This window comes from Leguminivora glycinivorella, chromosome 21, assembly GCF_023078275.1.
Source record: "Leguminivora glycinivorella isolate SPB_JAAS2020 chromosome 21, LegGlyc_1.1, whole genome shotgun sequence".
NCBI lineage: Eukaryota > Metazoa > Arthropoda > Insecta > Lepidoptera > Tortricidae > Leguminivora > Leguminivora glycinivorella.
The window spans coordinates 1852406-1875267 of record NC_062991.1 but is presented as its reverse complement, the minus strand read 5'-3'; the positions used below and the strand labels follow the sequence as shown (position 1 = coordinate 1875267).

General features: G+C 41.3%; 1 protein-coding gene across 1 annotated transcript in view; it reads left to right on the top strand.

Moving 5' to 3' along the window:
• The window catches only part of LOC125237302 (NACHT and WD repeat domain-containing protein 2-like), an 84682-nt gene that overhangs the window by 3832 nt on the left and 57988 nt on the right, over window positions 1-22862 (top strand). The window contains exons 2-12 of the mRNA XM_048144292.1: window positions 1045-1190; window positions 1795-1969; window positions 5660-5804; window positions 6058-6283; window positions 6810-6920; window positions 7709-7884; window positions 15739-15893; window positions 16860-17063; window positions 20219-20358; window positions 21233-21344; window positions 22146-22244. Coding sequence (XP_048000249.1) covers window positions 1045-1190; window positions 1795-1969; window positions 5660-5804; window positions 6058-6283; window positions 6810-6920; window positions 7709-7884; window positions 15739-15893; window positions 16860-17063; window positions 20219-20358; window positions 21233-21344; window positions 22146-22244 — 1689 coding nt within the window. The remainder of the gene's footprint in view (window positions 1-1044; window positions 1191-1794; window positions 1970-5659; window positions 5805-6057; window positions 6284-6809; window positions 6921-7708; window positions 7885-15738; window positions 15894-16859; window positions 17064-20218; window positions 20359-21232; window positions 21345-22145; window positions 22245-22862) is intronic.

The window sequence follows — 22862 nt, the reverse complement described above, 5'->3', positions numbered from 1 at the left end:
TTGTGATAGTTTGTGACCATTATTGGTGGTTGGAAAAAAGGTCTAATATCAATTTCTGTGAGTGTGCGTAAAAGTGAAAATTATCAATCAATAAAATATCTAATAATATAATTATTGCTGTCCAACATTAGAGTCGTTATCAGAATTTTTCGATCGCGTATCTAAATATAAATACTGTATTTAGACATTTATATAAACAATTTTACTTGTAAGAAATTATTTTACTCGATTCAGCGCCATCTCTTAGCATTTTCACGAACAGAGTAGACATAATAGTAACTTGGTTGTGGGCTAGCCCGCTGCCAGAAAAGTGAAGCGAAACCGTGTAATGGTTCAAATTTAACCCGATAGATGTCACGCACAGCTCGGCAGAAGATTTTATTTTTACACAGCGTCGCTGGCAAACAACCGTAAGAGTTGCTTGAGGGTAAGCAGTTTCCGTAACCTAACACTTCGCATCCTTGTCATTTTTTGTCGAAACTTCAGAGGACCATCTGTACCTACTGAATAACGACCGAAGGGACGGTCGTGTTTTAATTTATCGCCAATCGTTTCGAACTTCCTTTTTCGCACTTGTATCGTTATGTACCATTGTCATCATCATGTCTTAACTGTGTTGGTCCAAGGATTTATAATAAGATCCCTCCGGATATTAAGCGGGCCCCCAGTTTTGCTACAAATGAAAACAAAACTGAGTGGAGACGCACTGTACTATTGAGGATTTCTTTTGTGAATAGTATTTATAAATTGTAACACCCTTATTCATAAACGTACTCTAAAGTTATCAAGCCGATAAAGTTCGTTTGTCCCTTTCCGGCGTATAGGTGTGGTAGAAAAGGACAAACGAACTTTATCGGCTTGATAACTTTAGAGTACGTTTATGAATAAGGGGGCAATAATTTAAACATAATTGAATGACATAATGTACCTAACTAATTGTAATAATTTGGATGTAAGTACCTAAGCTATTGACGTATAAAATGTAAATTTTGTGAAAAATCATTGAATTGAATTGAATTCATCTTTCCTGTTTTTTCTTTACAGGTGGTTGATATGAGATGGGGTGTGCGAGACGAAGCCACAGACGATCACATGACTACCGAGCTGTGTATGAGGGAGATAAAAAACTGTCAACGGCTCTCTATGGGACCTAACTTCGTCGTGTTTTTGGGACAGAAGTATGGATACAGGTGTGTATTGTCACTGTTGGATGAAATATTTAAACTGATAATTAAAATCTAGAGCATTCCTTTGCTAATCCGCGAATAGATAACGTGTTTGTCAATCAGTGCAATGAGAGGATGTAGATTAGCATGGGGAGGGGTGAAGGCAATGTTACGAAAGGAGTGGCAAATATGAAGGTGGATGGATACAAGGGTAGTGGAAGGCCTAAGAAGAGATGGATGGACTGTATGAAAAATGATATGTGAGTGACAGGTATGGTATGGAAATCGCGACTTATAAAGAGGAGGAAGAAAAACTATTGCGTCCCCTATTGCACCAAATAGTAAAAAGGGCGGGTGAATTATGATGACATATTTTAGAAATAAATCTCTTCTTAAATGGGACTGGGCCGGACACATCTGCCGCATGCCAAACGACCTCTGGGCCAAGAAAAGTACCACCAAACATGTGCGGCGTGACGGCAGATCGCAAAGGAGATGGCGGCGATATGTCTTTCGAAAATATTGGCCAAACATTGCCTTAGACCGAGACGCGTGGAAGAAAGAGAGGTCTTTCCCCAGCAGTGGGACACAACAGACTAACAAATAAATGAATAAATCTCTTTTGCAGACCAATCCCGACCTACGTGCTCTCATCAGAGCTGCAAATGCTCCGTGACGAGTTAGCGGCTGGTGGCGTCGACGTCATCCTCCTGGACACCTGGTACAAGAAGGACTCGAACGCGGTACCCCCCGTCTCGGTGCTGCAGCCGATCTCCTCTATACTTATCAATTTTAATAATAAGGTAATTGCACAAAGCAAAGAGGATCGCGTCGAAGTAAAATGTGCAATCACAGTGCATAGACTGCCATCTCTTGACACACGCTTAAAACTTTTGAACCTCAGTTTTGACAAATTGGCCCGTATTCTTAGCTTGATATGTTTTAAAATGTCAAATATTAATATTAGCGCCACCTTTGGCCACAAAGGTGTAATGCCATCTAGGCCACTGTACATTTTTCTGTATGGTACTGAAGTACGTTTTTTTTCTTAGACTTTATCTGTCTATACGGAGTTTTATATGTGTTTGGTCAAAGTAAGATGTGTACTTGTGTAGTCACGTCGCTTAGCCTGCCATCTCTCGACATAGGCTTACAACTTTTGAACCTCTGTTGTGACAATTTGGTCAATATTCTTAGCTTAGCGCCATCTAGCCGAGAGTCAGCTAAAGATGTAGCGCCATCTAGGCGATAGTACATTTTTCTTAGTGATACCAAGGTACGATTTTTTGCTTGGATTCATCAGTCTATATCAGTAGGCCTAGCACATGATTGCCGCGAGAGTATGTCGCGGCGAGATAGATCACACATCTTCTTCTAGTTGTATTAATGACATAAAGATGGGTAGTTTATCTCGCGGCGACATACTCTCGCGACAATCATGTGCTAACCCTGTTGATCAGTTGAACGACATGATATCGTAGTGACCTGATGGCAACGTGCGTCACATAATAGTGCCGCATTGTCTCAAAATGTCAGTCATGGTTCATCCGTTCGGGAGCTACGGTGCCACAGTCAGACACACACACAGACAGACAGACAAACAGACAGACACACACACACACAGACAGACACGTCAAACTTATAACACCCCGTCTTTTTTGCGTCGGGGGTTAAAAATAAGGGCAGCACCAGTCATGCACATCACAATTGAAACCAAATCCCAGAGTCGACTTCTACGATACGACAGAAACGTGAGGAAGGAAATGGTAATTTTTACAAACAGGTGTCTCAAAGTGATAAAACTTACGATTGTGTTATTGTAGCGTCGGATAGGAGTTAAATTTCATCAGGCACATGCATTATACACACACACAAATTATCACAACACAATATAAAAAATACATCACTGAAAATATTCGTTTTACGATTTTTGATAATCAACAACATGTCATTGAACAAAACTGATAGATTATTTGGTTGCTAAGGTAACAACTTCATACAGCTTTTCAAAATCTTGGCTACGTGCACGACAATTACGCCCACTACCATGTGAATTTGAAGTGGAAAATGTCAAAAAATGACATGTAAACAAACACTATATTTTAACGATTTTTCGTTAATTTTAAATAAATCGAATAACAAGAGCTACTATTTCAAGTGTAATTTAGGTAGATAGATTATAAAGACAAAGATATAATACCAAAAATCAGTTTCCAAAGCATTATTCACGGTATAAACTTCCAACCCCAGACTACAGAAAGAGTCAATAAATTGGTGCTGGCAGGGCATATAAGGAATCTTGAAGAACATAGGAGTAATGGTACAAGTTCTTCGAGCTAGTGATATGGTATTCGCTAAACCTCCATCCCGTTAATGCCATATAAAACAAATCTAAACGTAAGTACGTAGTCATGTCCGCGGCCGCAGAAATATCCGACACGGGCCTATTCCCAGGCTAGGCCTGAATCTTTAAGCATAATCTTTTACGGTAGGAAAAATACTAGGGTATGCAAAAACCGGTTAACTTAAAAAACCGGTTAATAACCGAGACTTTTCCTTCAAAACCGGTTAACCGGTTATTAACCGGTTTTGAGGATTTTTAGTAAATGGCCGTACTACGCAATAATTACCATAACCTTTAAGGATTCTGATGTTGATGATATCGTAGCAGGTATTACTTGCACGATGAAGATCATTTTTAGCCAGTTTTTGGAAATTTGGTAAATGCGGAAATTGCTTGTGTGGTTTGAATGTGATTCGACAGTTGCGTTTTCTAGGCATGTCGCGAAGGTCTACAGCTCCCAGAGCCCCTAGTAATACAAGCAATTGATGTAAGAAAATCAAGATCTCCATTTTACCTTTCTTTTAAAAAATATAGTTTGAAATATACGGTAGACTCCGGTTACAACGACGCTCAAGGGACCGCTGATATTACGTCGTACTATCCAGATGTCGTACAAAACGAATTTCATTTCTTTTAATTAAAAGTTGTCTACATCTCTATTACTAAAACATTTCAATCAATAGGTTTATTTACAGGGTATTATTATCATCATTGTAATTATTATATTGTGGCCCTTATTTTATTGTGACTTGTTTAGTTAGAAAAGTCCTTTTTAGTATGCGTGCTTGCTCATCATTTGTAAGTAAAGCTAGTTTATACGCAATCGAAAAATACAAATTGGGTTCTATTTAGCTTATAAGATTAGACCCGAGGCGAACAAATTGTTAAAATTTTAAATGTAATACTCCAAAAAGTTACGTGGCCACAATGTAATCTTGCTACTTGTTGTAGGCAAGACTGGGGGCCGTGCTCGGGTGGAAGTAGCCTTGTTTCCTCAATTTACTAGTAAAACTGAAAACGTTGTCGCTCGTCGTTGCAACCGGACTTGACGGACGGATTCTGTGTAAAATGTGTCGTAAAAAGCGGCTGGTCGTTAAAATCGGAGTCGTAATAAACGGATGTACTTTCATACTATCACATACGAAAACCAAATAAATACCTACCTGTGCTTATGTCGTTGTAAGAGGTTGGACGTTAGGTCTATGCGGAGTCGTAATATACTAACCGGACTCTACTGTATTGTAGAAAATGTGTAATTGAGTAGACTCGGGACTAATTTTTAAAATAAAATCATTACAGATAATAATGTTGTCAATGAAAAGTAACGAATAAATCTTTATTATTACAAAACATTAAATAATTACGTATTTTTGAACCTTTTAATGCAAAATTTTTCAAATTTTGAGAAATAAATACAGTTTCGGTTATTAACCGGTTAGAGACTATGAAAACCGGTTTTTAACAGAGGCCAAAAAGTCTCGGTTAACCGGTTTTTCGGTTAACCGGTTAACCGGTTTGCACACCCTAAAAAATACTAACAGCGTATTGAACAATATTAGGTAAAGAAAGCTTAAATATAATTTATTATCATGTTTTGTTTTGACATGTCACTTACGTTTTCTTTTCACCGTAGCTATCCATTTAGTTCTTTGATCCAATTTCCAGTGTGCTCTAAGAAACGCATAGAACGTGCAACGACTATTTATGCCATTATTTTTACAATTAACAACGAAACAACATTGATACCCCATATCAAACATTACACTACATTGTATTATATTTTACGAGTTTTGATAGATGACAACCACAATCAGTGTCGATTTTGACCACCGCAAGCACTGCGATCGCTTTGCTTACCCCCTCCATGCACTTCGCACGAAGCCATATAATTATTATAAATGGAAAAGTGTGGTCGTCTGTTTTTTGTTCGTCTTTTACGGGAAAACGGAGGGACGAATTGACGTGATTTTTTTAAGTGGAGGTAGTTGAATGGATGGAGAGTGACATAGGCTACTGTTTGTCTCTTTCTAACCCCCCACTTCCCTAAAAGGGGATAAGTTTCAGCGAGCAGCGGGCAAAAGCTAGTTCAATAATGAATTGACTTTTTTCTCATTCTCCGACATTCTTCCTCTTCATTCTTCTTTTTCAGAGAGTGCCGAAACTGCAGGCAGAAGACCAGGCAGTATGGTGGGACACGCTTGGGAAAATGCAGAAACTGTTCCGAAAAGCCTCTCTCCAGTTATATACCAGCGGGAAAATGAATAAAGACGCCATGCATAACTACTTCATGTCTGGTAAGAGCAAACAGTATATTCTTTATACACCGTGTTTTTTTTTGTACAAACTGCCCAAGACCGGAGTAGGTAAATGGAGAAATATGATTCGAGTCCTACACCCCAGCAGAGGGTAACAGGGTGTAAAGAAGAAGAAGAGTCTACAACGCTTAAGTAGCCTCTATGATGCTACTTATGTTCATGAGCTAGATAACCACTTCCCATCAGGCGGCTCGTCTGTTTGTTACCTAAATATCACATTTGGTCTTTCCAGTAACCGAACGAGAAGTCATAAACGGAGTTCTCAACGTCAAAAACACGAAGAACCACTGTCTTGCTTACGTCCGCTATATCAACAACATCAATCTGCAGAACTTGAAGAAAGCCAGCAATTTTGTGGACATCCTTAATCGTTCGCTGGACAATGAAGCTTCGAAGCTGCTGGCTGATCTGAGGGACGTCAGACTGCCGAATAAGATTGAGACTACTAACATACAAAAGTAAGTCAGTAAAATGTTTTCTTTTGATGATTCAGGGGAAAATGCAACGACAATAATCGTGAGGAAACAGGACAATAAAAAGATTTTCTTGCAAAAATTTAATTTTTGGCACTAGCTTTTATCGCCGACTGTACCTTTCTTTTATCATCTACTGCTCTTCGAGACGTTTCTAAAAAAACCCCTCACTCGATGCGGATACAACGTTTCATAACAAAGTTCCTTCTGCTCCATCATCAGATCAGCTCCATGATACCATAATATTGCATTGTCACGTGATTTGCATATGTGTGCAAAATATCAGCTCAATCGCAAACCGGGAAGTGGGTCAAATTTAGCTTCTACGTTTTGACGCACACTAACATACTAACAAGGCAAGTTGAATAAAATCTTGTAAAAACCTGTCTACGCCAATTCTTAGGAAGTCTTATACCGCGAGGAAGAAGGGGAAAATTTAAAGCTTTAGAACAGTTGGATATAGTTCTGTTTAAATAAATTATTTTTACATTATTTATTTGTGGTTTTTCAGATACACGGTGGAATGGATTGGGCGAGAAGGCTTAGATAATGAGACACACGGCGAATATCTAAACCACTTTATATCGCACTTCTATAAGAACATCATCAAGCTAGTAGACAGGTACATAAGTATATATGTTTTCTTTTCATTTTGTTGGGAAACCCAAAAGAGTTTCAATAAAGTCCCTATACTTGCTTTGAATTTGCTTTAAGGAACAAGGATACCTATGTACAAGCAAAGAATTTAAATGGTTACCAATTTGTTGCTTGTGTCATGGTATCAATATAAAAGATACCTGATAACGTCAAGTCAAGGTATGTACAAAATGAATCAGTTTTTACTGTTTTAATAACAAAACTACCGTGAGATTAAACATGTAAAATCGGGTAACTCACGTAAAATTGTCGAAGATCGCCCGACATGTTTCGCTCCGTAACGAGGAGCATTTTCATTGAGCACGCGCGATGCCGATGGTATCCCGACGCAGATTGCGGGTCGCAGCTCACTGCGGCCGTTGACTTGGCGCGTCGGTAGTCCGTGTGGATAAGCCCTTAGCGAATGACGTAGTGAGTGTAGTGTGCAACCCAACAAATGACAATTGTGCCAAAAGTGAGGGTAGTTTCGCACCGCCCCTGCCGTCACCGACCTCCGCGACGAGTCAACAGTCGCAGCGAGCTGCGGCCCGCAGTCTGCGTCGGGATACCATCGGCATCGCGCGTGCTCAATGAAAATGCTCCTCGTTACGGCGCGAAACATGTCGATCGATCTTCGAAAAATTTACGTAAGTTACCCGATTTTACATGTTTAATATGTCAGTTTTTACAGCACGTGGACGCAATGTTTTCGATAAATACCTTCAGCTTTGCTGCTTAATCATAAATAATCAAAAACAATCGTTTGAATTCCAGAGCAATGCGCAAAGAAGACAGCAGCGCCCAAGGTCAGATAGTAACGGAGATTCTTCAGCACCTCCACGCGTGCAACAACTCTGTCAAGGTGTTCCACGGAAGAGAAGATGATCTGAACTTCGTTGAGAATTATATGAAGAATGGGTCGGATAAACCACTGGTTTTGTATGGAGAAGGTAGTTGTCTCATTCATTTAGTAGCCTACTATTGCAAAAGTTCATGTACTTTATTTTACTTCACTCGTATCTTGTCGGTTTTACATACGACTACTAATTCTAGCCAAAGATTAATCATTTTTAACACGCTTTTATTAGGTCGTCGTGTATGTAACTATGTATGTAATGGAATCTAAGGAAGCTAATTTAACCATCTTCCAGGAGTCGTAGCGTAATGAAAATTGGCAGCTATATGTAGTTCCGATGACAATACAATAATATGGTACTGTTGAGCTGATCTGATGATGGAGTCGGAAGATATGAACTGGAACTACATGATGGAACATCGTATCATAGCCGTTTTTGGGTTTCTTAGAAAAGTCTTGTAATGAACTTTGACTACAATTAGGTTTCAAGGTCTGATGATGAAGCCGAAAGATATGAACTGGAACTACATGATGGAACATCGTATCATAGCTGTTTTTGGGTTTCTTAGAAAAGTCTTGTAATGAACTTTGACTACGATTAGGTTTCAAGGTCTGATGATGGAGCCGGAAGATATGAACTGGAACTACATGATGGAACATCGTATCATAGCTGTTTTTGGGCTTCTTAGGAAAGTCTTGTAATGAACTTTGACTACAATTAGGTTTCAAGGTCTGATGATGGAGCCGGAAGATATGAACTGGAACTACATGATGGAACATCGTATCATAGCTGTTTTTGGGCTTCTTAGAAAAGTCTTGTAATGAACTTTGACTACGATTAGGTTTCAAGGTCTTATGATGGAGCCGGAAGATATGAACTGGAACTACATGATGGAACATCGTATCATAGCTGTGTTTGGGCTTCTTAGAAAAGTCTTGTAATGAACTTTGACTACGATTAGGTTTCAAGGTCTGATGATGGAGCCGGAAGATATGAACTGGAACTACATGATGGAACATCGTATCATAGATGTTTTTGGGCTTCTTAGAAAAGTCTTGTAATGAACTATGACTACGATTAGGTTTCAAGGCCTGATGATGGTGCCGGAAGATAAGAACAGAAAAAAGGGGGGGGCTCGAGGGGGAAGCATGAAAGAAAGATCAACGTAGTATTTAAAATAAGTTGGGTTAGCGTTTTCTTGTGACCTTTAAGATCAAAAAAAGGGGGGCTCGGGGGGCAAAGCCCCCCGCATGAAAGAAAGATCAACGTAGTATTTCAGATAAGTTGGGTTAGCGTTTTCTTGTGACCTTTAAGAGCAAACAAAGGGGGCTCGGGGGCGAAGCCCCCGCATAAAAGAAAGATAAACGTTGTATTTAAAATAAGTTGGGTTAGGGTTTTCTTGTTACCCTTACGAGTAACAAAAAGGGGGGCTCGGGGGGCGAAGCCCCCCGCATAAAAGAATGATTAACGTAGTATTTAAAATAAGTTGGGTTAGCGTTTTCTTGTGACCTTTCAGAGCAAACAAAGGGGGGCTCGGGGGGCGAAGCCCCCCGCATGAAAGAAAGATCAACGTAGTATTTAGAATAAGTTGGGTTAGCGTTTTCTTGTGACCTTTAAGAGCAAACAAAGGGGGGCTCGGGGGGCGAAGCCCCCCGCATAAAAGAAAGATAAACGTTGTATTTAAAATAAGTTGGGTTAGGGTTTTCTTGTTACACAGCTACGACGACCGCAGAGACTGATGGCCCAGCGAGTGATCAGAGGGTATCGGACTATAGGTGCTGACGCAGCATGCGCACTAGCGGGAACCCTGCCCTGGGATCTGGAGGCGAGAATCCTGGCTTCCATCTTCGCGTGGCGCAAGGAAGCTATTGCTCGCGACTTCTGGCCAGCGCCCCAGGAGATCAGAGCGCAGCGCGAGGAAGTACGCCAGGAAGCAGTGGAGTGGTGGTCGAGCAGGCTGGAACATCCTAGCGCAGGAGTCCGCACCATTGAGGCGATACGGCCAGTACTACATCAATGGTTGGACCGTGAGCATGGCGTGCTCACTTTCCGACTTGTGCAGGTACTCTCGGGCCATGGCTGTTTCGGCTCGTACCTGTACAAGATCGCTCGGAGAGAGCCGACGCCGGTATGCCATGCTTGCGGTGCGGGCGAAGACACGGCCCAGCACACGTTGGCCGAGTGTCCGGCATGGGAGGCGGAGCGACAAGAGGTGATAGCCCAGGTGGGGCCGGACCTGTCGCTGCCGGTGGTGGTGCGGGCCATGGTAGCCAGCAAGGAAGGGTGGGAGGCTCTGCTCTCTTTTAGCGAGCACGTCCTTAACGAGAAAGAGGCGGCGGAGCGCGAACGGGAAGCCCAGGCCAAGGCACCCCCGATGCGCCGCCGCCGCACAGGTCGCAGACGTGCCGCTCACGAGCGGAACCTGCCACCCTAAAGACAGCCAGCGGGCGAGGGATGCATGAGAGCGCCCCCGCCCAATACGCTGGCTCTCGAGTTGGAGAGTGCGATCCTTGTGTCCGGGAAGCGCTCCCACAGTGAGGACCGGTCGGCTCATGGCCCGACCAGCGAGGGATTCTGATCCAGGATGGCCGCTGCGGGGCCGCGGATGCACTTTACAGCTTCCCGGGACCCCGCACACAAAGCGGTGAGAGGACACCGTGGGGTTTAGTGGGTAGGGGGGACTCTTTACAGCCTCGAGCCCCACATAACCGACCGGGTCGCCCACCACCTCAGACCCGGCGGTATGCGTAAACGCATTCCCCACGAAAAAAAAAAAAAGGGTTTTCTTGTTACCCTTAAGAGCAACGAAAAGGGGGGCTCGGGGGGCGAAGCCCCCCGCATAAAAGAAAGATTAACGTAGTATTTAAAATAAGTTGGGTTAGCGTTTTCTTGTGACCTTTCAGAGCAAAGGGGGGCTCGGGGGGCGAAGCCCCCCGCTTAAAAGAAAGATAAAAGTTGTTTTTAAAATAAGTTAGGTTAGGGTTTTCTTGATACCCTTAAGAGTAACGAAAAGGGGGGCTCGGGGGGCGAAGCCCCCCGCATAAAAGAAAGATTAACGTAGTATTTAAAATAAGTTGGGTTAGCGTTTTCTTGTGACCTTTCAGAGCAAACAAAGGGGGGCTCGGGGGGCGAAGCCCCCCGCATAAAAGAAAGATCAACGTTGTATTTAAAATAAGTTGGGTTAAGGTTTTCTTGTGATCCTTAAGAGTAAAGAAAAGGGGGGCTCGGGGGGCGAAGCCTCCCGCATGAAAGAAAGGTCAACGTAGTATTTAGAATAAGTTGGGTTAGCGTTTTCTTGTGACCTTTAAGAGCAAACAAAAGTATTTAAGATAAGTTGGGTTAGCGTTTTCTTGTGACTTTAAGAGCAAACAAAGGGGGGCTCGGGGGGCGAAGCCCCCCGCATAAAAGAAAGATAAACGTTGTATTTAAAATAAGTTGGGTTAGTGTTTTCTTGTTACCCTTAAGAGTAACGAAAAGGAGGGCTCGGGGGGCGAAGCCCCCCGCATAAAAGAAAGATTAACGTAGTATTTAAAATAAGTTGGGTTAGCGTTTTCTTGTGACCTTTAAGAGCAAACAAAGGGGGCTCGGGGGGCGAAGCCCCCCGCATAAAAGAAAGATCAACGTTGTATTTAAAATAAGTTGGGTTAGCGTTTTCTTGTGACCTTTAAGAGCAAACAAAAGGGGGCTCAGGGGGCGAAGCCCCCCGCACGAAAGAAAGATCAACTTTGTATTTAAAATAAGTTGATTTAGGGTTTTCTTGTGACCTTTCAGAGTAAACAAAGGGGGGCTCGGGGGCGAAGCCCCCGCATGAAAGAAAGATCAACGTTGTATTTAAAATAAGTTGGGTTAAGGTTTTCTTGTGATCCTTAAGAGTAAAGAAAAGGGGGCTCGGGGGCGAAGCCCCCGCATGAAAGAAAGATCAACGTAGTATTTAAGATAAGTTGGGTTAGCGTTTTCTTGTGACCTTTAAGAGCAAACAAAGGGGGCTCGGGGGCGAAGCCCCCGCATAAAAGAAAGATCAACGTTGTATTTAAAATAAGTTGGGTTAAGGTTTTCTTGTGATCCTTAAGAGTAAAGAAAAGGGGGGCTCGGGGGGCGAAGCCCCCGCATAAAAGAAAGATTAACGTAGTATTTAACACTTTCGAAACCGGGCTCTACGCGGCGCTATGACATTTTCGCTACATACGGGGAAACCCATGTAATCGGCTACGCTTCTACGAGCGGTGTGCCCGACAGTCGGGTTCTTGGTAGCGAAAGTGTTAAAATAAGTTGGGTTAGCGTTTTCTTGTGACCTTTCAGAGCAAACAAAGGGGGGCTCGGGGGGCGAAGCCCCCCGCATAAAAGAAAGATCAACGTTGTATTTAAAATAAGTTGGGTTAAGGTTTTCTTGTGATCCTTAAGAGTAAAGAAAAGGGGGGCTCGGGGGGCGAAGCCCCCCGCATGAAAGAAAGATCAACGTAGTATTTAGAATAAGTTGGGTTAGCGTTTTCTTGTGACCTTTAAGAGCAAACAAAGGGGGGCTCGGGGGGCGAAGCCCCCGCATAAAAGAAAGATAAACGTTGTATTTAAAATAAGTTGGGTTAGGGTTTTCTTGTTACCCTTAAGAGTAACGAAAAGGGGGCTCGGGGGCGAAGCCCCCGCATAAAAGAAAGATTAACGTAGTATTTAAAATAAGTTGGGTTAGCGTTTTCTTGTGACCTTTAAGAGCAAACAAAGGTGGACTCGGGGGGCGAAGCCCCCCGCATAAAAGAAAGATCAACGTTGTATTTAAAATAAGTTGGGTTAGCGTTTTCTTGTGACCTTTAAGAGCAAACAAAGGGGGCTCGGGGGCAAAGCCCCCGCACGAAAGAAAGATCAACTTTGTATTTAAAATAAGTTGATTTAGGGTTTTCTTGTGACCTTTCAGAGCAAACAAAGGGGGGCTCGGGGGGCGAAGCCCCCCGCATGAAAGAAAGATCAACGCAGTATTTAGAATAAGTTGGGTTAGCGTTTTCTTGTGACCTTTAAGAGCAAACAAAGGGGGGCTCGGGGGGCGAAGCCCCCCGCATGAAAGAAAGATCAACGTTGTATTTAAAATAAGTTGGGTTAGGGTTTTCTTGTTACCCTTAAGAGTAACGAAAAGGGGGGCTCGGGGGGCGAAGCCCCCCGCATAAAAGAAAGATTAACGTAGTATTTAAAATAAGTTGGGTTAGCGTTTTCTTGTGACCTTTAAGAGCAAACAAAGGTGGACTCGGGGGGCGAAGCCCCCCGCATAAAAGAAAGATCAACGTTGTATTTAAAATAAGTTGGGTTAGCGTTTTCTTGTGACCTTTAAGAGCAAACAAAGGGGGGCTCGGGGGGCAAAGCCCCCCGCACGAAAGAAAGATCAACTTTGTATTTAAAATAAGTTGATTTAGGGTTTTCTTGTGACCTTTCAGAGCAAACAAAGGGGGGCTCGGGGGGCGAAGCCCCCGCATGAAAGAAAGATCAACGCAGTATTTAGAATAAGTTGGGTTAGCGTTTTCTTGTGACCTTTAAGAGCAAACAAAGGGGGCTCGGGGGCGAAGCCCCCGCATGAAAGAAAGATTAACGTAGTATTTAAGATAAGTTGGGTTAGCGTTTTCTTGTGACCTTTAAGAGCAAACAAAGGGGGGCTCGGGGGGCGAAGCCCCCCGCATAAAAGAAAGATAAACGTTGTATTTAAAATAAGTTGGTTTAGGGTTTTCTTGTGATCCTTAAGAGTAACGAAAAGGGGGGCTCGGGGGCGAAGCCCCCGCATAAAAGAAAGATCAACGTAGTATTTAAAATAAGTTGGGTTAGCGTCTTCTTGTGACCTTTAAGAGCAAACAAAGGGGGCTCGTGGGGCGAAGCCCCCGCATGAAAGAAAGATCAACGTTGTATTTAAAATAAGTTGGGTAATGGTTTTCCTGTGACCCTTAAGAGCAAATAAAGGGGGCTCGGCAAAAAAGAAATACTTAAATTTTGTTTGAATTAGTTGAAATGTGACAATATTTTCTAATCGAGTCAAACAAAATCCCACTAGCTGAGAGCTTCAAAACAATGTATGGCGAAAGTATGTCCCTCTAATGTCTTCAAAAAGTCCGCGATGGCACATGTCTATATTGTCTATCTTTTACGGATAACTTACTAGGTATAAACATTTTTATGATAATACCGTAATAAGAAGGTAGCCGCTAGTTATTATTAAGTAGCAATTAGCAATAAGTACACGTTAAGCCACAAATGGCATGTAGAATCCGCCTACTTGAAATAAATTTATGTGTAAATGTTAAAAGTATTTCATTATTAATGACTAAAAAGTATAAAATAAATTAATAGTTTAAAAAACACTATAAAACACGCTTTTATAAATGCACGTAAAAGCCAAAAATAAATTATGGATCGTTCAAGTTGTCTCTATTTGTTAGCTGAAGTTTAAAAACTATGTGCTTTTAATTATAATATTTGATTGTAAAAGCGTGGGGCGCTGGAACAGGAAAGACTTTCTTGTAAACAAATACTAATCCGAACTTCCTGGCGAATGAAGTTGCATAAGAACATAACGTTTACATATGCCGCCTAACGGTTACCAAAGAGAACCAAAGATATCTCGTCCACGAACAAGAACTCTGCATCCTGTCACTGTAGACACTTTCCCCTTTTGTACTTTGATTACCGGAAAAAAGCGGCGTTCTAAGTGTCGGTGACTGTCGACTCTCCTCGCTACTAGCGCATATTTTGTCTGAGTTCGACAAACTGGTACCTACTTTGAACACTGACTTTTAATTGATTTGACTGTTTAATGTAGAACCTACTAGTCATCCTGCAACTCCAGTTAGCGCGTCAATCTGTGTAACCTCCTTCCCGTAACATAGCATAATTTGATTTATCAGCAAGTTATACAAAAAGTCTTTCCTGTTCCAGCGCCCCACGCTTTTACAATCAAATATTATAATTAAAAGCACATAGTTTTTAAACTTCAGCTAACAAATAGAGACAACTTGAACGATCCATAATTTATTTTTGGCTTTTACGTGCATTTATAAAAGCGTGTTTTATAGTGTTTTTTAAACTATTAATTTATTCTTTCTGCATTATTTTGGGTCTTATCATTTCCTATGTGTTTAACGGTCTTCTAGGTATATATTTTTTGCCTCTTCTCCTGTTTCCCATAGTCCTTTAATCCTTAACAAGCTCAAGATCGCGTTTTTCATGGACATTGCTGAGGGTCTGATATTCTTCAGCGTATCTACCTTGTCATCATCATCATTCACTTTCCCTTTTCCCATTATTTGTAGTCGACGCAGATCTTTTTCTTCCTGTCCTCTCTATCAGCCGTCATTTCCATACCTTTCACTCTCATATCAATCTTCACACAGTCCATCCATATTTTTTTAGGCCTTCCACTACCCTTGTATCCATCCTCCCTCCTCATATTAACATCCTTAGTCCGTTTTCACATTATCCGATCCGATATCGGACGTCGGAAGGATTTAAATGGAAAAAACTCTGGCGCCTGTAATGTATGGGATATCGGTCCTACATTCGATATCGGATCAGGGTGGCTAGCCGAATGGCACAATCGCTCACGAAACGCTCACGAAACGAAGCGCTAGTAGATATCTATCTCTATCGCGCTTGCGTATTGGCGCGACAGAGCCAGCGGCGTATCGCTTTCGTTTGGCGTCGGAGCAATACGCAAGCGCGATAGAGATAGATATCTACTAGCGCTTCGTTTCGTGAGCGTTTCGTGAGCGATTGTGCCGTTCGGCTAGCCACCCTGATAATGTGAAAACGCACTTATTGATCTATCAAAATCTTCTTTTTTTAATACCACGTCGGTGGCAAACAGGTATACGGTCCGCCTGATGGAAAGCGGTCACCGTAACCTATGGACGCCTGCAACTCAAGGGGTGTCACATGCGCGTTGCCGACCCATTAGAAACTTGTACACTCCTGTTCTTCCAGGTGGCTGTGGTAAAACCAGTCTTCTCTCGAAGAGTGCAGCCATGTGTCTAGAGACCTGGTTCGCTGACTCCCGTCCTACCAACATCATCAGGTTCCTTGGGACCACTCCTGACTCCAGCGCTCTTACTCCGACACTGATATCCATTTGTCAGCAAGTAAGAAACATAATATATATTGTGATGATCACGAAAAACAGAGTTTTTGAGACTACGGTCGGTTCGACTATTTTATGAATGTCGAAGGAAGTAACGAGAGAGGAAACCGAGAATAAGTTGAATGGGCTATGTGAAAGATGATATGAAACGGAAAAAAGCGATTGATGAGGTGATAGAGAATTGTGGAATAGAAGGACATGCTCTGCTTACTCCAAATCACTTTGATGAGGGCAGGCAAATGATGATGGTCGGTTAGATTAGAAATTACCAAAAAATCTTTTCATTATTTGATCATCGTCTAGCCAGTGAGCGACAAGTTTCGCGGGTTCTGTCCTAAAACTGTAGAATTAACTATGCCCTTAGCTCGTATCAAAGTAATAGGCTTATGCCGTTTCGTTCGTTGATCGGAGCGCTCCGATCTCGTTCAATCGCTCCCACGAACTAGTTCGCTCTTTTAGGTATTATTGCTCATTTAGTTCAGCCAGACCAGCGACTACTGCGGTCGGAAAGATCAGAACGAATGGGACCGAATAGTGTCAAAATGATACGAATAGTCCACAGATAGTAACATTCCGGGTCGAAAGGTTGTAAGTAACCGAAGTTTAATATGAAAACTTGACGTATTTCTGTAGCTCTGCTAAGTAGCTCTCGCTCTCGGTCGGCGCAGTCACACGCTCGTTCTCGATCCAAACCGCTCGCGCTCGCCGATCCTGTAACTAAATGAGCAAAGACCGATTCTCAGAGCACGGAAAGATTCAGTTCATTTCGGTCATTGATGGGATTTTATTCCTAACAGCTCATAGTTCGTGAACGACACAAGCCTACTAAGTAACAAGATTTGTAGATCCATAGGAAAAAATACTGTGTTATCTCAGTAAAGTTGCTCTCATTATGCTAGACATGACTTCAACAGATCATCAGAGCAGCTTGATATAGCAATACCAACATTTTTAAATCTACTTCTAGATTTCTTACAACTTCGCGCTCCCCTTCGAAAGCATCCCTGACGACCTGGTGCCTCTAACAGCGCACTTCAAGCAACTCCTCACCATGGCAACGGCTCAGCAGCCACTACTTCTATTCCTGGACTCCGTAGACCAGCTGACAGGGATTGGGACGGAGAACAATAAGGTGTCTTGGTTGCCAACAAGATTGCCACCACATTGTAAGGTAAAGATATCAAATTTATACGTTATTTTTAGTTTTTTGGGACTAAGAGACCTAAAATTATGCTTCTGGGTCTTCTGCAGGTTACTTAAGGTGGCTCGCTTTCCATACAAAAAACATCTACCATTTATTTAGTCACCGCACACTACAACTAAATAAAAATATGCGCATACATCTACTATACATTATCCATCGTCGCAGTATTGAACGAAATACATTGTTTCATACAGAAATCATGGACAAATCCATGTGAATTTTTTATTAATTTTACGAAAATGTGTGTGCCAAATTTTGTGTACAGACACAGAGCCGTCATATTTTTAGTTGACATTGTCATCAGTGACACTTGGCTCTTGACAAGTAATTATTTAAAGATATTGGTTTACTTAACTCAAGCAGACTCAGAAATAATGACGCATTTTGTCAATAAAGATACATATCGTGTATTTCGACACTGCTAGTGTAAATCGAAATGGCGTCTCGGTCAAATGCATTGACTATGAAACAGGAGATCTCGAGTTCGATTCCGGGCTCTTTTTTAATAATTTGAACTTTTTTTGGATTTATTAAGTTTTATTTTTATTTTTTAATAGAATAAATATTCTATTAAAAAAGACTCTTACTATATTTCTTTCCTATTTTTTATTTTCATACAAAAATACATTACAATCTTTATTATGCCTTTGTTGATAAAATAAAATATTACACGTCAGGTCAGGTACATAGGTCATAGTGTGGCATAGTATTAGTATTAGTAATGTGCTGACTTCCTTACATTTACTGAGCTAGTTGACCTATGTTATTGTTGTGTGAATGTTTTTCTTCAACAACTAAATAGTTATATATATGAATATGTATGTAGGTATGTGGGTAGCTTTTGCACATTGTAATTTTTCCTCAGTCACCCGCTGAGCTCAGAGACCACGAACGCTGTAGTGTTCGAAACGTCGGGATAAATTGTAAATTCATTATACACGATTTAATCCGTTTTCATAGTTTTTATTTCATGAGTAACTATCGCGGTAACTGAAGACAATATTAACTAAATGGTTACAAATAATAATTATCATCAATATAATCTGGCCCAGGCATGCAATTATGGTCGCGCGATAAATATGATAAAACATCTGGCCGTCCCTATAATCGCACTTACTAATAGTGCGACAGGGACGGCCTGATATTTTATCGTCTATCGCGCGACCATGCTACCCGTGCTGTACTAGCTTTTGCCCGCGGCTTCGCTTGCGTTAGAAAGAGACAAAAGTAGCATATGTCACTCTCCATCCCTTCAACTATCTCCACTTAAAAAACATGTCAATCCGTCGCTCCGTTTGGCCGTGAAAGACGGACAAACAAACAAACACACATTATCTTTGGTGAAACAACGAATTCTTCCACTTCAGATTATAGAGTAACCAGCTTTTCCCATTTATAATAAACTAGCTTTTGACCGCGGCTTCGCTCGCGTACGAAAGAGACAAAAAGTAGCCTATGTCACTCTCCATCCCTTCAACTAAATCCCCTTAAATAATCACGTTAATTCGTCGCTCCGGTTTTGCTGTGAAAGACGGACAAACAAACAGACACACACCCTTTCCCATTTGTAATATTAGTATGGATTTGACATTATTATTTATATTTAAATAATTATATATGTATAGCCCAATTTCGTCGGTAACAGCGTGTTATGTAATGGCGTCGTTGGGGAACAATCGTCTGTCACGCCGTGAAGGTGCGTTCGATTCCCAGGATTATATAAACTTTTTATTGACTGAGCAAGAATGGAGAGCCGAAGGTATCAATTTTGTCTTAGAGAACATATTGATTTTTTTATTGTCATTTTGATTTTCTATTTATTAAGTTGAGATATAAAACACAACTTTTAATACCCTCGCTAAATATAATATTTTATCGAAATCACTCCTTAGATAAAAAAAGTCCACTTGAGTTTTTAAAGCATTACGTTACTCAGTTAACTATTGCATTTTCATTTACTAATTTAAGATTTCAAAAGCGATTTGAATACCCTTGCTCCATCAAAAATAAACAATTAGAAAAAAAAATCATTCGTATCGTAGTTTAGAAACTAAAATTTATCTATACTTTTTGGATTTTTTTAAAAATATCAGATTAGGATAATTATGTTAGAAATTCTGAGTTCGACGAACAAAAAATAGTGTCACATAGTGTTGTGTTCCTGCCGGTGAGTAAGGCTGCCAGAGCTCAACGAGGGTGCGGGGTGCTGACGACGGGAGGACTTACGGAACTAATTTGTTCCGTCTATTGTCCTTTGAGTCGTCGGCAACCCAAACCCTCCTTTGAACTTGTACACTCCTTTTTGCTGTGCATACGCAGCAAAGGGGAGTGTACAAGTTTCTAATGGGGCGGCAACGCGCAAGCGACACTCTTCGAGTTGCAGGCGTCCATAGGTTACGGTGACCGCTTTCCATCAGGCGGACCGTATGCTTGTTTGCCACCGACGTAGTATTAAAAAAAAAAAAAGAGAAAAAGTCCTGGATTCGAACCCAGTACTTCCATGCAAATCATGCGATGGCACGTATTTACCGCAAGGCTATTTAAACAAGCTGTCGCCGCGTGAAATTATCGACTAGAAGGAATACAAAAACACTGTTTGTATGTGTGAGTGGTACTTAAAAATAGTGTAAAATAGTAAATTTATTTACATTAAGGGGATTAACGTTACAATGAGAAGTTGAATGTTTGTTGTAATACGTCAATTTTAATATTAAATGTTCGCGAAGCATAATTGAAAGTATATAAATGCCTGTACGACTCCACAAAAAAAATAAGACTGGTAATTTGCAGATTAACGCCATCTAACGCAGCCTGAGCTTCGGGTAACCTAGGCGAGCCACCTTAATTATGTAAATCCCTAAATCAAGTAGGAATTCTTCTGCGGAGCTTTTCTTTTTGTCACCTTTAATTAAAAAAGGGTCGTGCAAGAAGAAATTAAATACAGTAGGTAAGAACTTACAGAAAAACCTGAATAATGCTTGAACATTTTTATCAGTAGCCACGGACTATCAACTGTGTAATAAATTAATTAATTATCCTTCTTCTTGCGTGATCCCGACATTCGCCTCGGCTGTGACAACTCATGATTAATAAATAATTATATATTGTGCAAAACCTTACAGATTATAGTAACATGTGCCTGCGAGGAAGCAAATCCTGAGGTATCCAAGGAGTACGACGTCCTCCGTCGCATGATCGACTCAGAGGAGAACTTTCTGGAAGTCACGGCGCTTGGTGAGGATCTGGCCATGCAGGTCTTGAAGTAAGTAGACTGATTTTTTATCATTTGTTGAGCGTATTTTTGGCATAACTAGGGCATCCTAAACGCAATTACTTGTACTTCCTTCCGTCTCCTTAAGGGTATAATAAAGATGTCTACGACTTTTATTTATTTGATAATATCGTGAAATTCGGAACTTATGTGCGAAATATCATTTGATATTTGCCTGTCGCTTTTCGGTGAAGGAAAACATCGTGAGGAAACCGGACTAATTCCAATAAGAGATAGTTACCCTTTAGGTTGAAAGGTCAGATGGCAGTCGCTTTCGTAAAGACTAGTGCCTATGCCAAATCTTGGGATTAGTATGACTACTAACACACAAGCGACCCCAAGCCGAGCCAGGCATGAGCCGCGGCGAATGCCGGGATAACGCAATGAGGATGATGATCGTGAAATTCGGATGCCTTGCAGCTGTAGCTTCTATACTGAGGTGACAGTATCAATATCCTTTATAGGTGACCTTTGGGGATATTTCTGTCACACTCCGAAGGTTAAATTCGTCACGATTTATTTTAGAAATGGTAATACATCAGTAATGCAACCTACCTACACTAATCTAACAATTGAACATACCATCAGAATATTATTAACTGCAATTTCCTCACAAAAGTGCGTTTTTTTTTTAAATTATAAATGGGCTTACTCTTGGTCACAGACTAGCCAAAGGCAAAGACGTAGTCTACGATGGAGTGAGCTCGCCCAGAAGATGCCTGTTCACCCTAAATTTGAAGGTTGCCGGGTTATAATATAAGCTCGGAAATATAGCCAAGGCATTCCACTTCATGTCATTTCCTACTGCCGCGATTGAAATTTAGTTGTAATCATCCGATTGTGACCTTTTTATATTGTTCTTCAGGTTGTGGATGGCATCAGCAGCCCGTGACTTGTCAAATTACCAATGGCGTCTGGTGTCCAACGCAATAGGAAGCTGTTCGTTACCAATATTCGTCAAATTGGTGTTTGCCGAGGTAACTTTATTTTTAGTTGTCGAAGTTCAGTGTGCTGTCGGAGTTTCTAACTTTCTATTGTACAAAATCTAACATGATCGTCATATATTTGTGTGACCAATGTATATTATTTTAATGAATTATTGTTTTTTTCTTCAATGTAAATATTTCTATAACTTTGCTATCATCATCGCCATCAAGGTCCTGACCAATTTCAGCCACAGCGACTGTGACTGTGTTCTTGAGCAGACAATAAAATGTTAAGGAATTCCAAGAGACTGTAGTTGTTCCACTCTCTGGGGCCCATTTCTCGAAGCTACAAGTTACAATTTACAAGCGGTTGTCAATGTCCTAATATGACAAGTTGGAAAGAGTCTTCCGCTTGTAACTTGTAACTTTCAGTTTTGAGAAATAGACCCCTGGTGTGGTGTGCCTTTAAGTTGCTAACTTAACTACTCACGTGATTTGGATTGTCATAAAAGGAGCTCTAAATTGCTTCGACATAAAATTAATCAAACAATTCAATACTTCGCTATGTAGCCACAGCTACTGCAAGCAATCTAAAGGTGTGGTGTAAGCTTGTAGCTCTGGCTACTGGAAGCATGTGAGTTGGCTAATTTAACTCTGTAATATTCATGAACCAAATGCGTACGGCAAAGAAATGCTGATGTTTAGCTATTATACCATTTTTAAGATTCTGATTATCGCCCGTGGCAGTTCATTTTTCAATTTCTTCTTTCTAAACTTTCACTGCTACTAAAGTGTTAAGAGATTCCATACCATTTTATTAAACGCAAATATATTATTTACACTTTATGCCAGGTCTGCAGATGGAGAAGCTATACAAAACCTCAGGACACGCATCTCGCCTCCACAGTTATGGACTCCATCATGATGTTATTCGAGAGGATCGAAAAACAGGTACCAAGAGGCCTTAGGAAATATAACTATGTATGTTTTCTACATCCCTTAGATGGAGAGATGACTTGCCAACTAGCTGGCGAGAACTGGATGTGGATGACAATGGACCGACAAGCGTGGAGGAATAGAGAGGAGGCCTATGTCGGAAGACGGGCGCTTTAAAGGCTGCTATAGATGTTTTCTACTAACAGCAACACCCTTAACTAACCATTGGTGGACTTTAGGCCCTTGTAATAAGGCCTGTCTGTAGGCCTGGTAGGTGTGGTGACGGGTTAAGAATTTCACCACCCCCTGTCTTCCCGTGGGTGTCGTAGAAGTCAAATGTGGGATTTGGGTTAAAATTGTGGCGTAGGCGAGAGGCTGGCAACCTGTCACTGCAATGTCACAATTTTCGTTTTCTTTTAACCCCTTAATTGCCAAGAGTGGCACTGAGACTTTAGTAGTTTCATGTGCTCTGCCTACCCCTTTATGGGATACAGGCGTGATTGTATGTATGTATGTATGTAATAATTACAAATGTACAGCTAACAGTGTTGCCGATAGTGCATAACCCTCGTCATCATCCTCCTTGCGTTATTTGCCAGGGGCTCATGGGAGCCTGGGATCCGCTTTTGACAA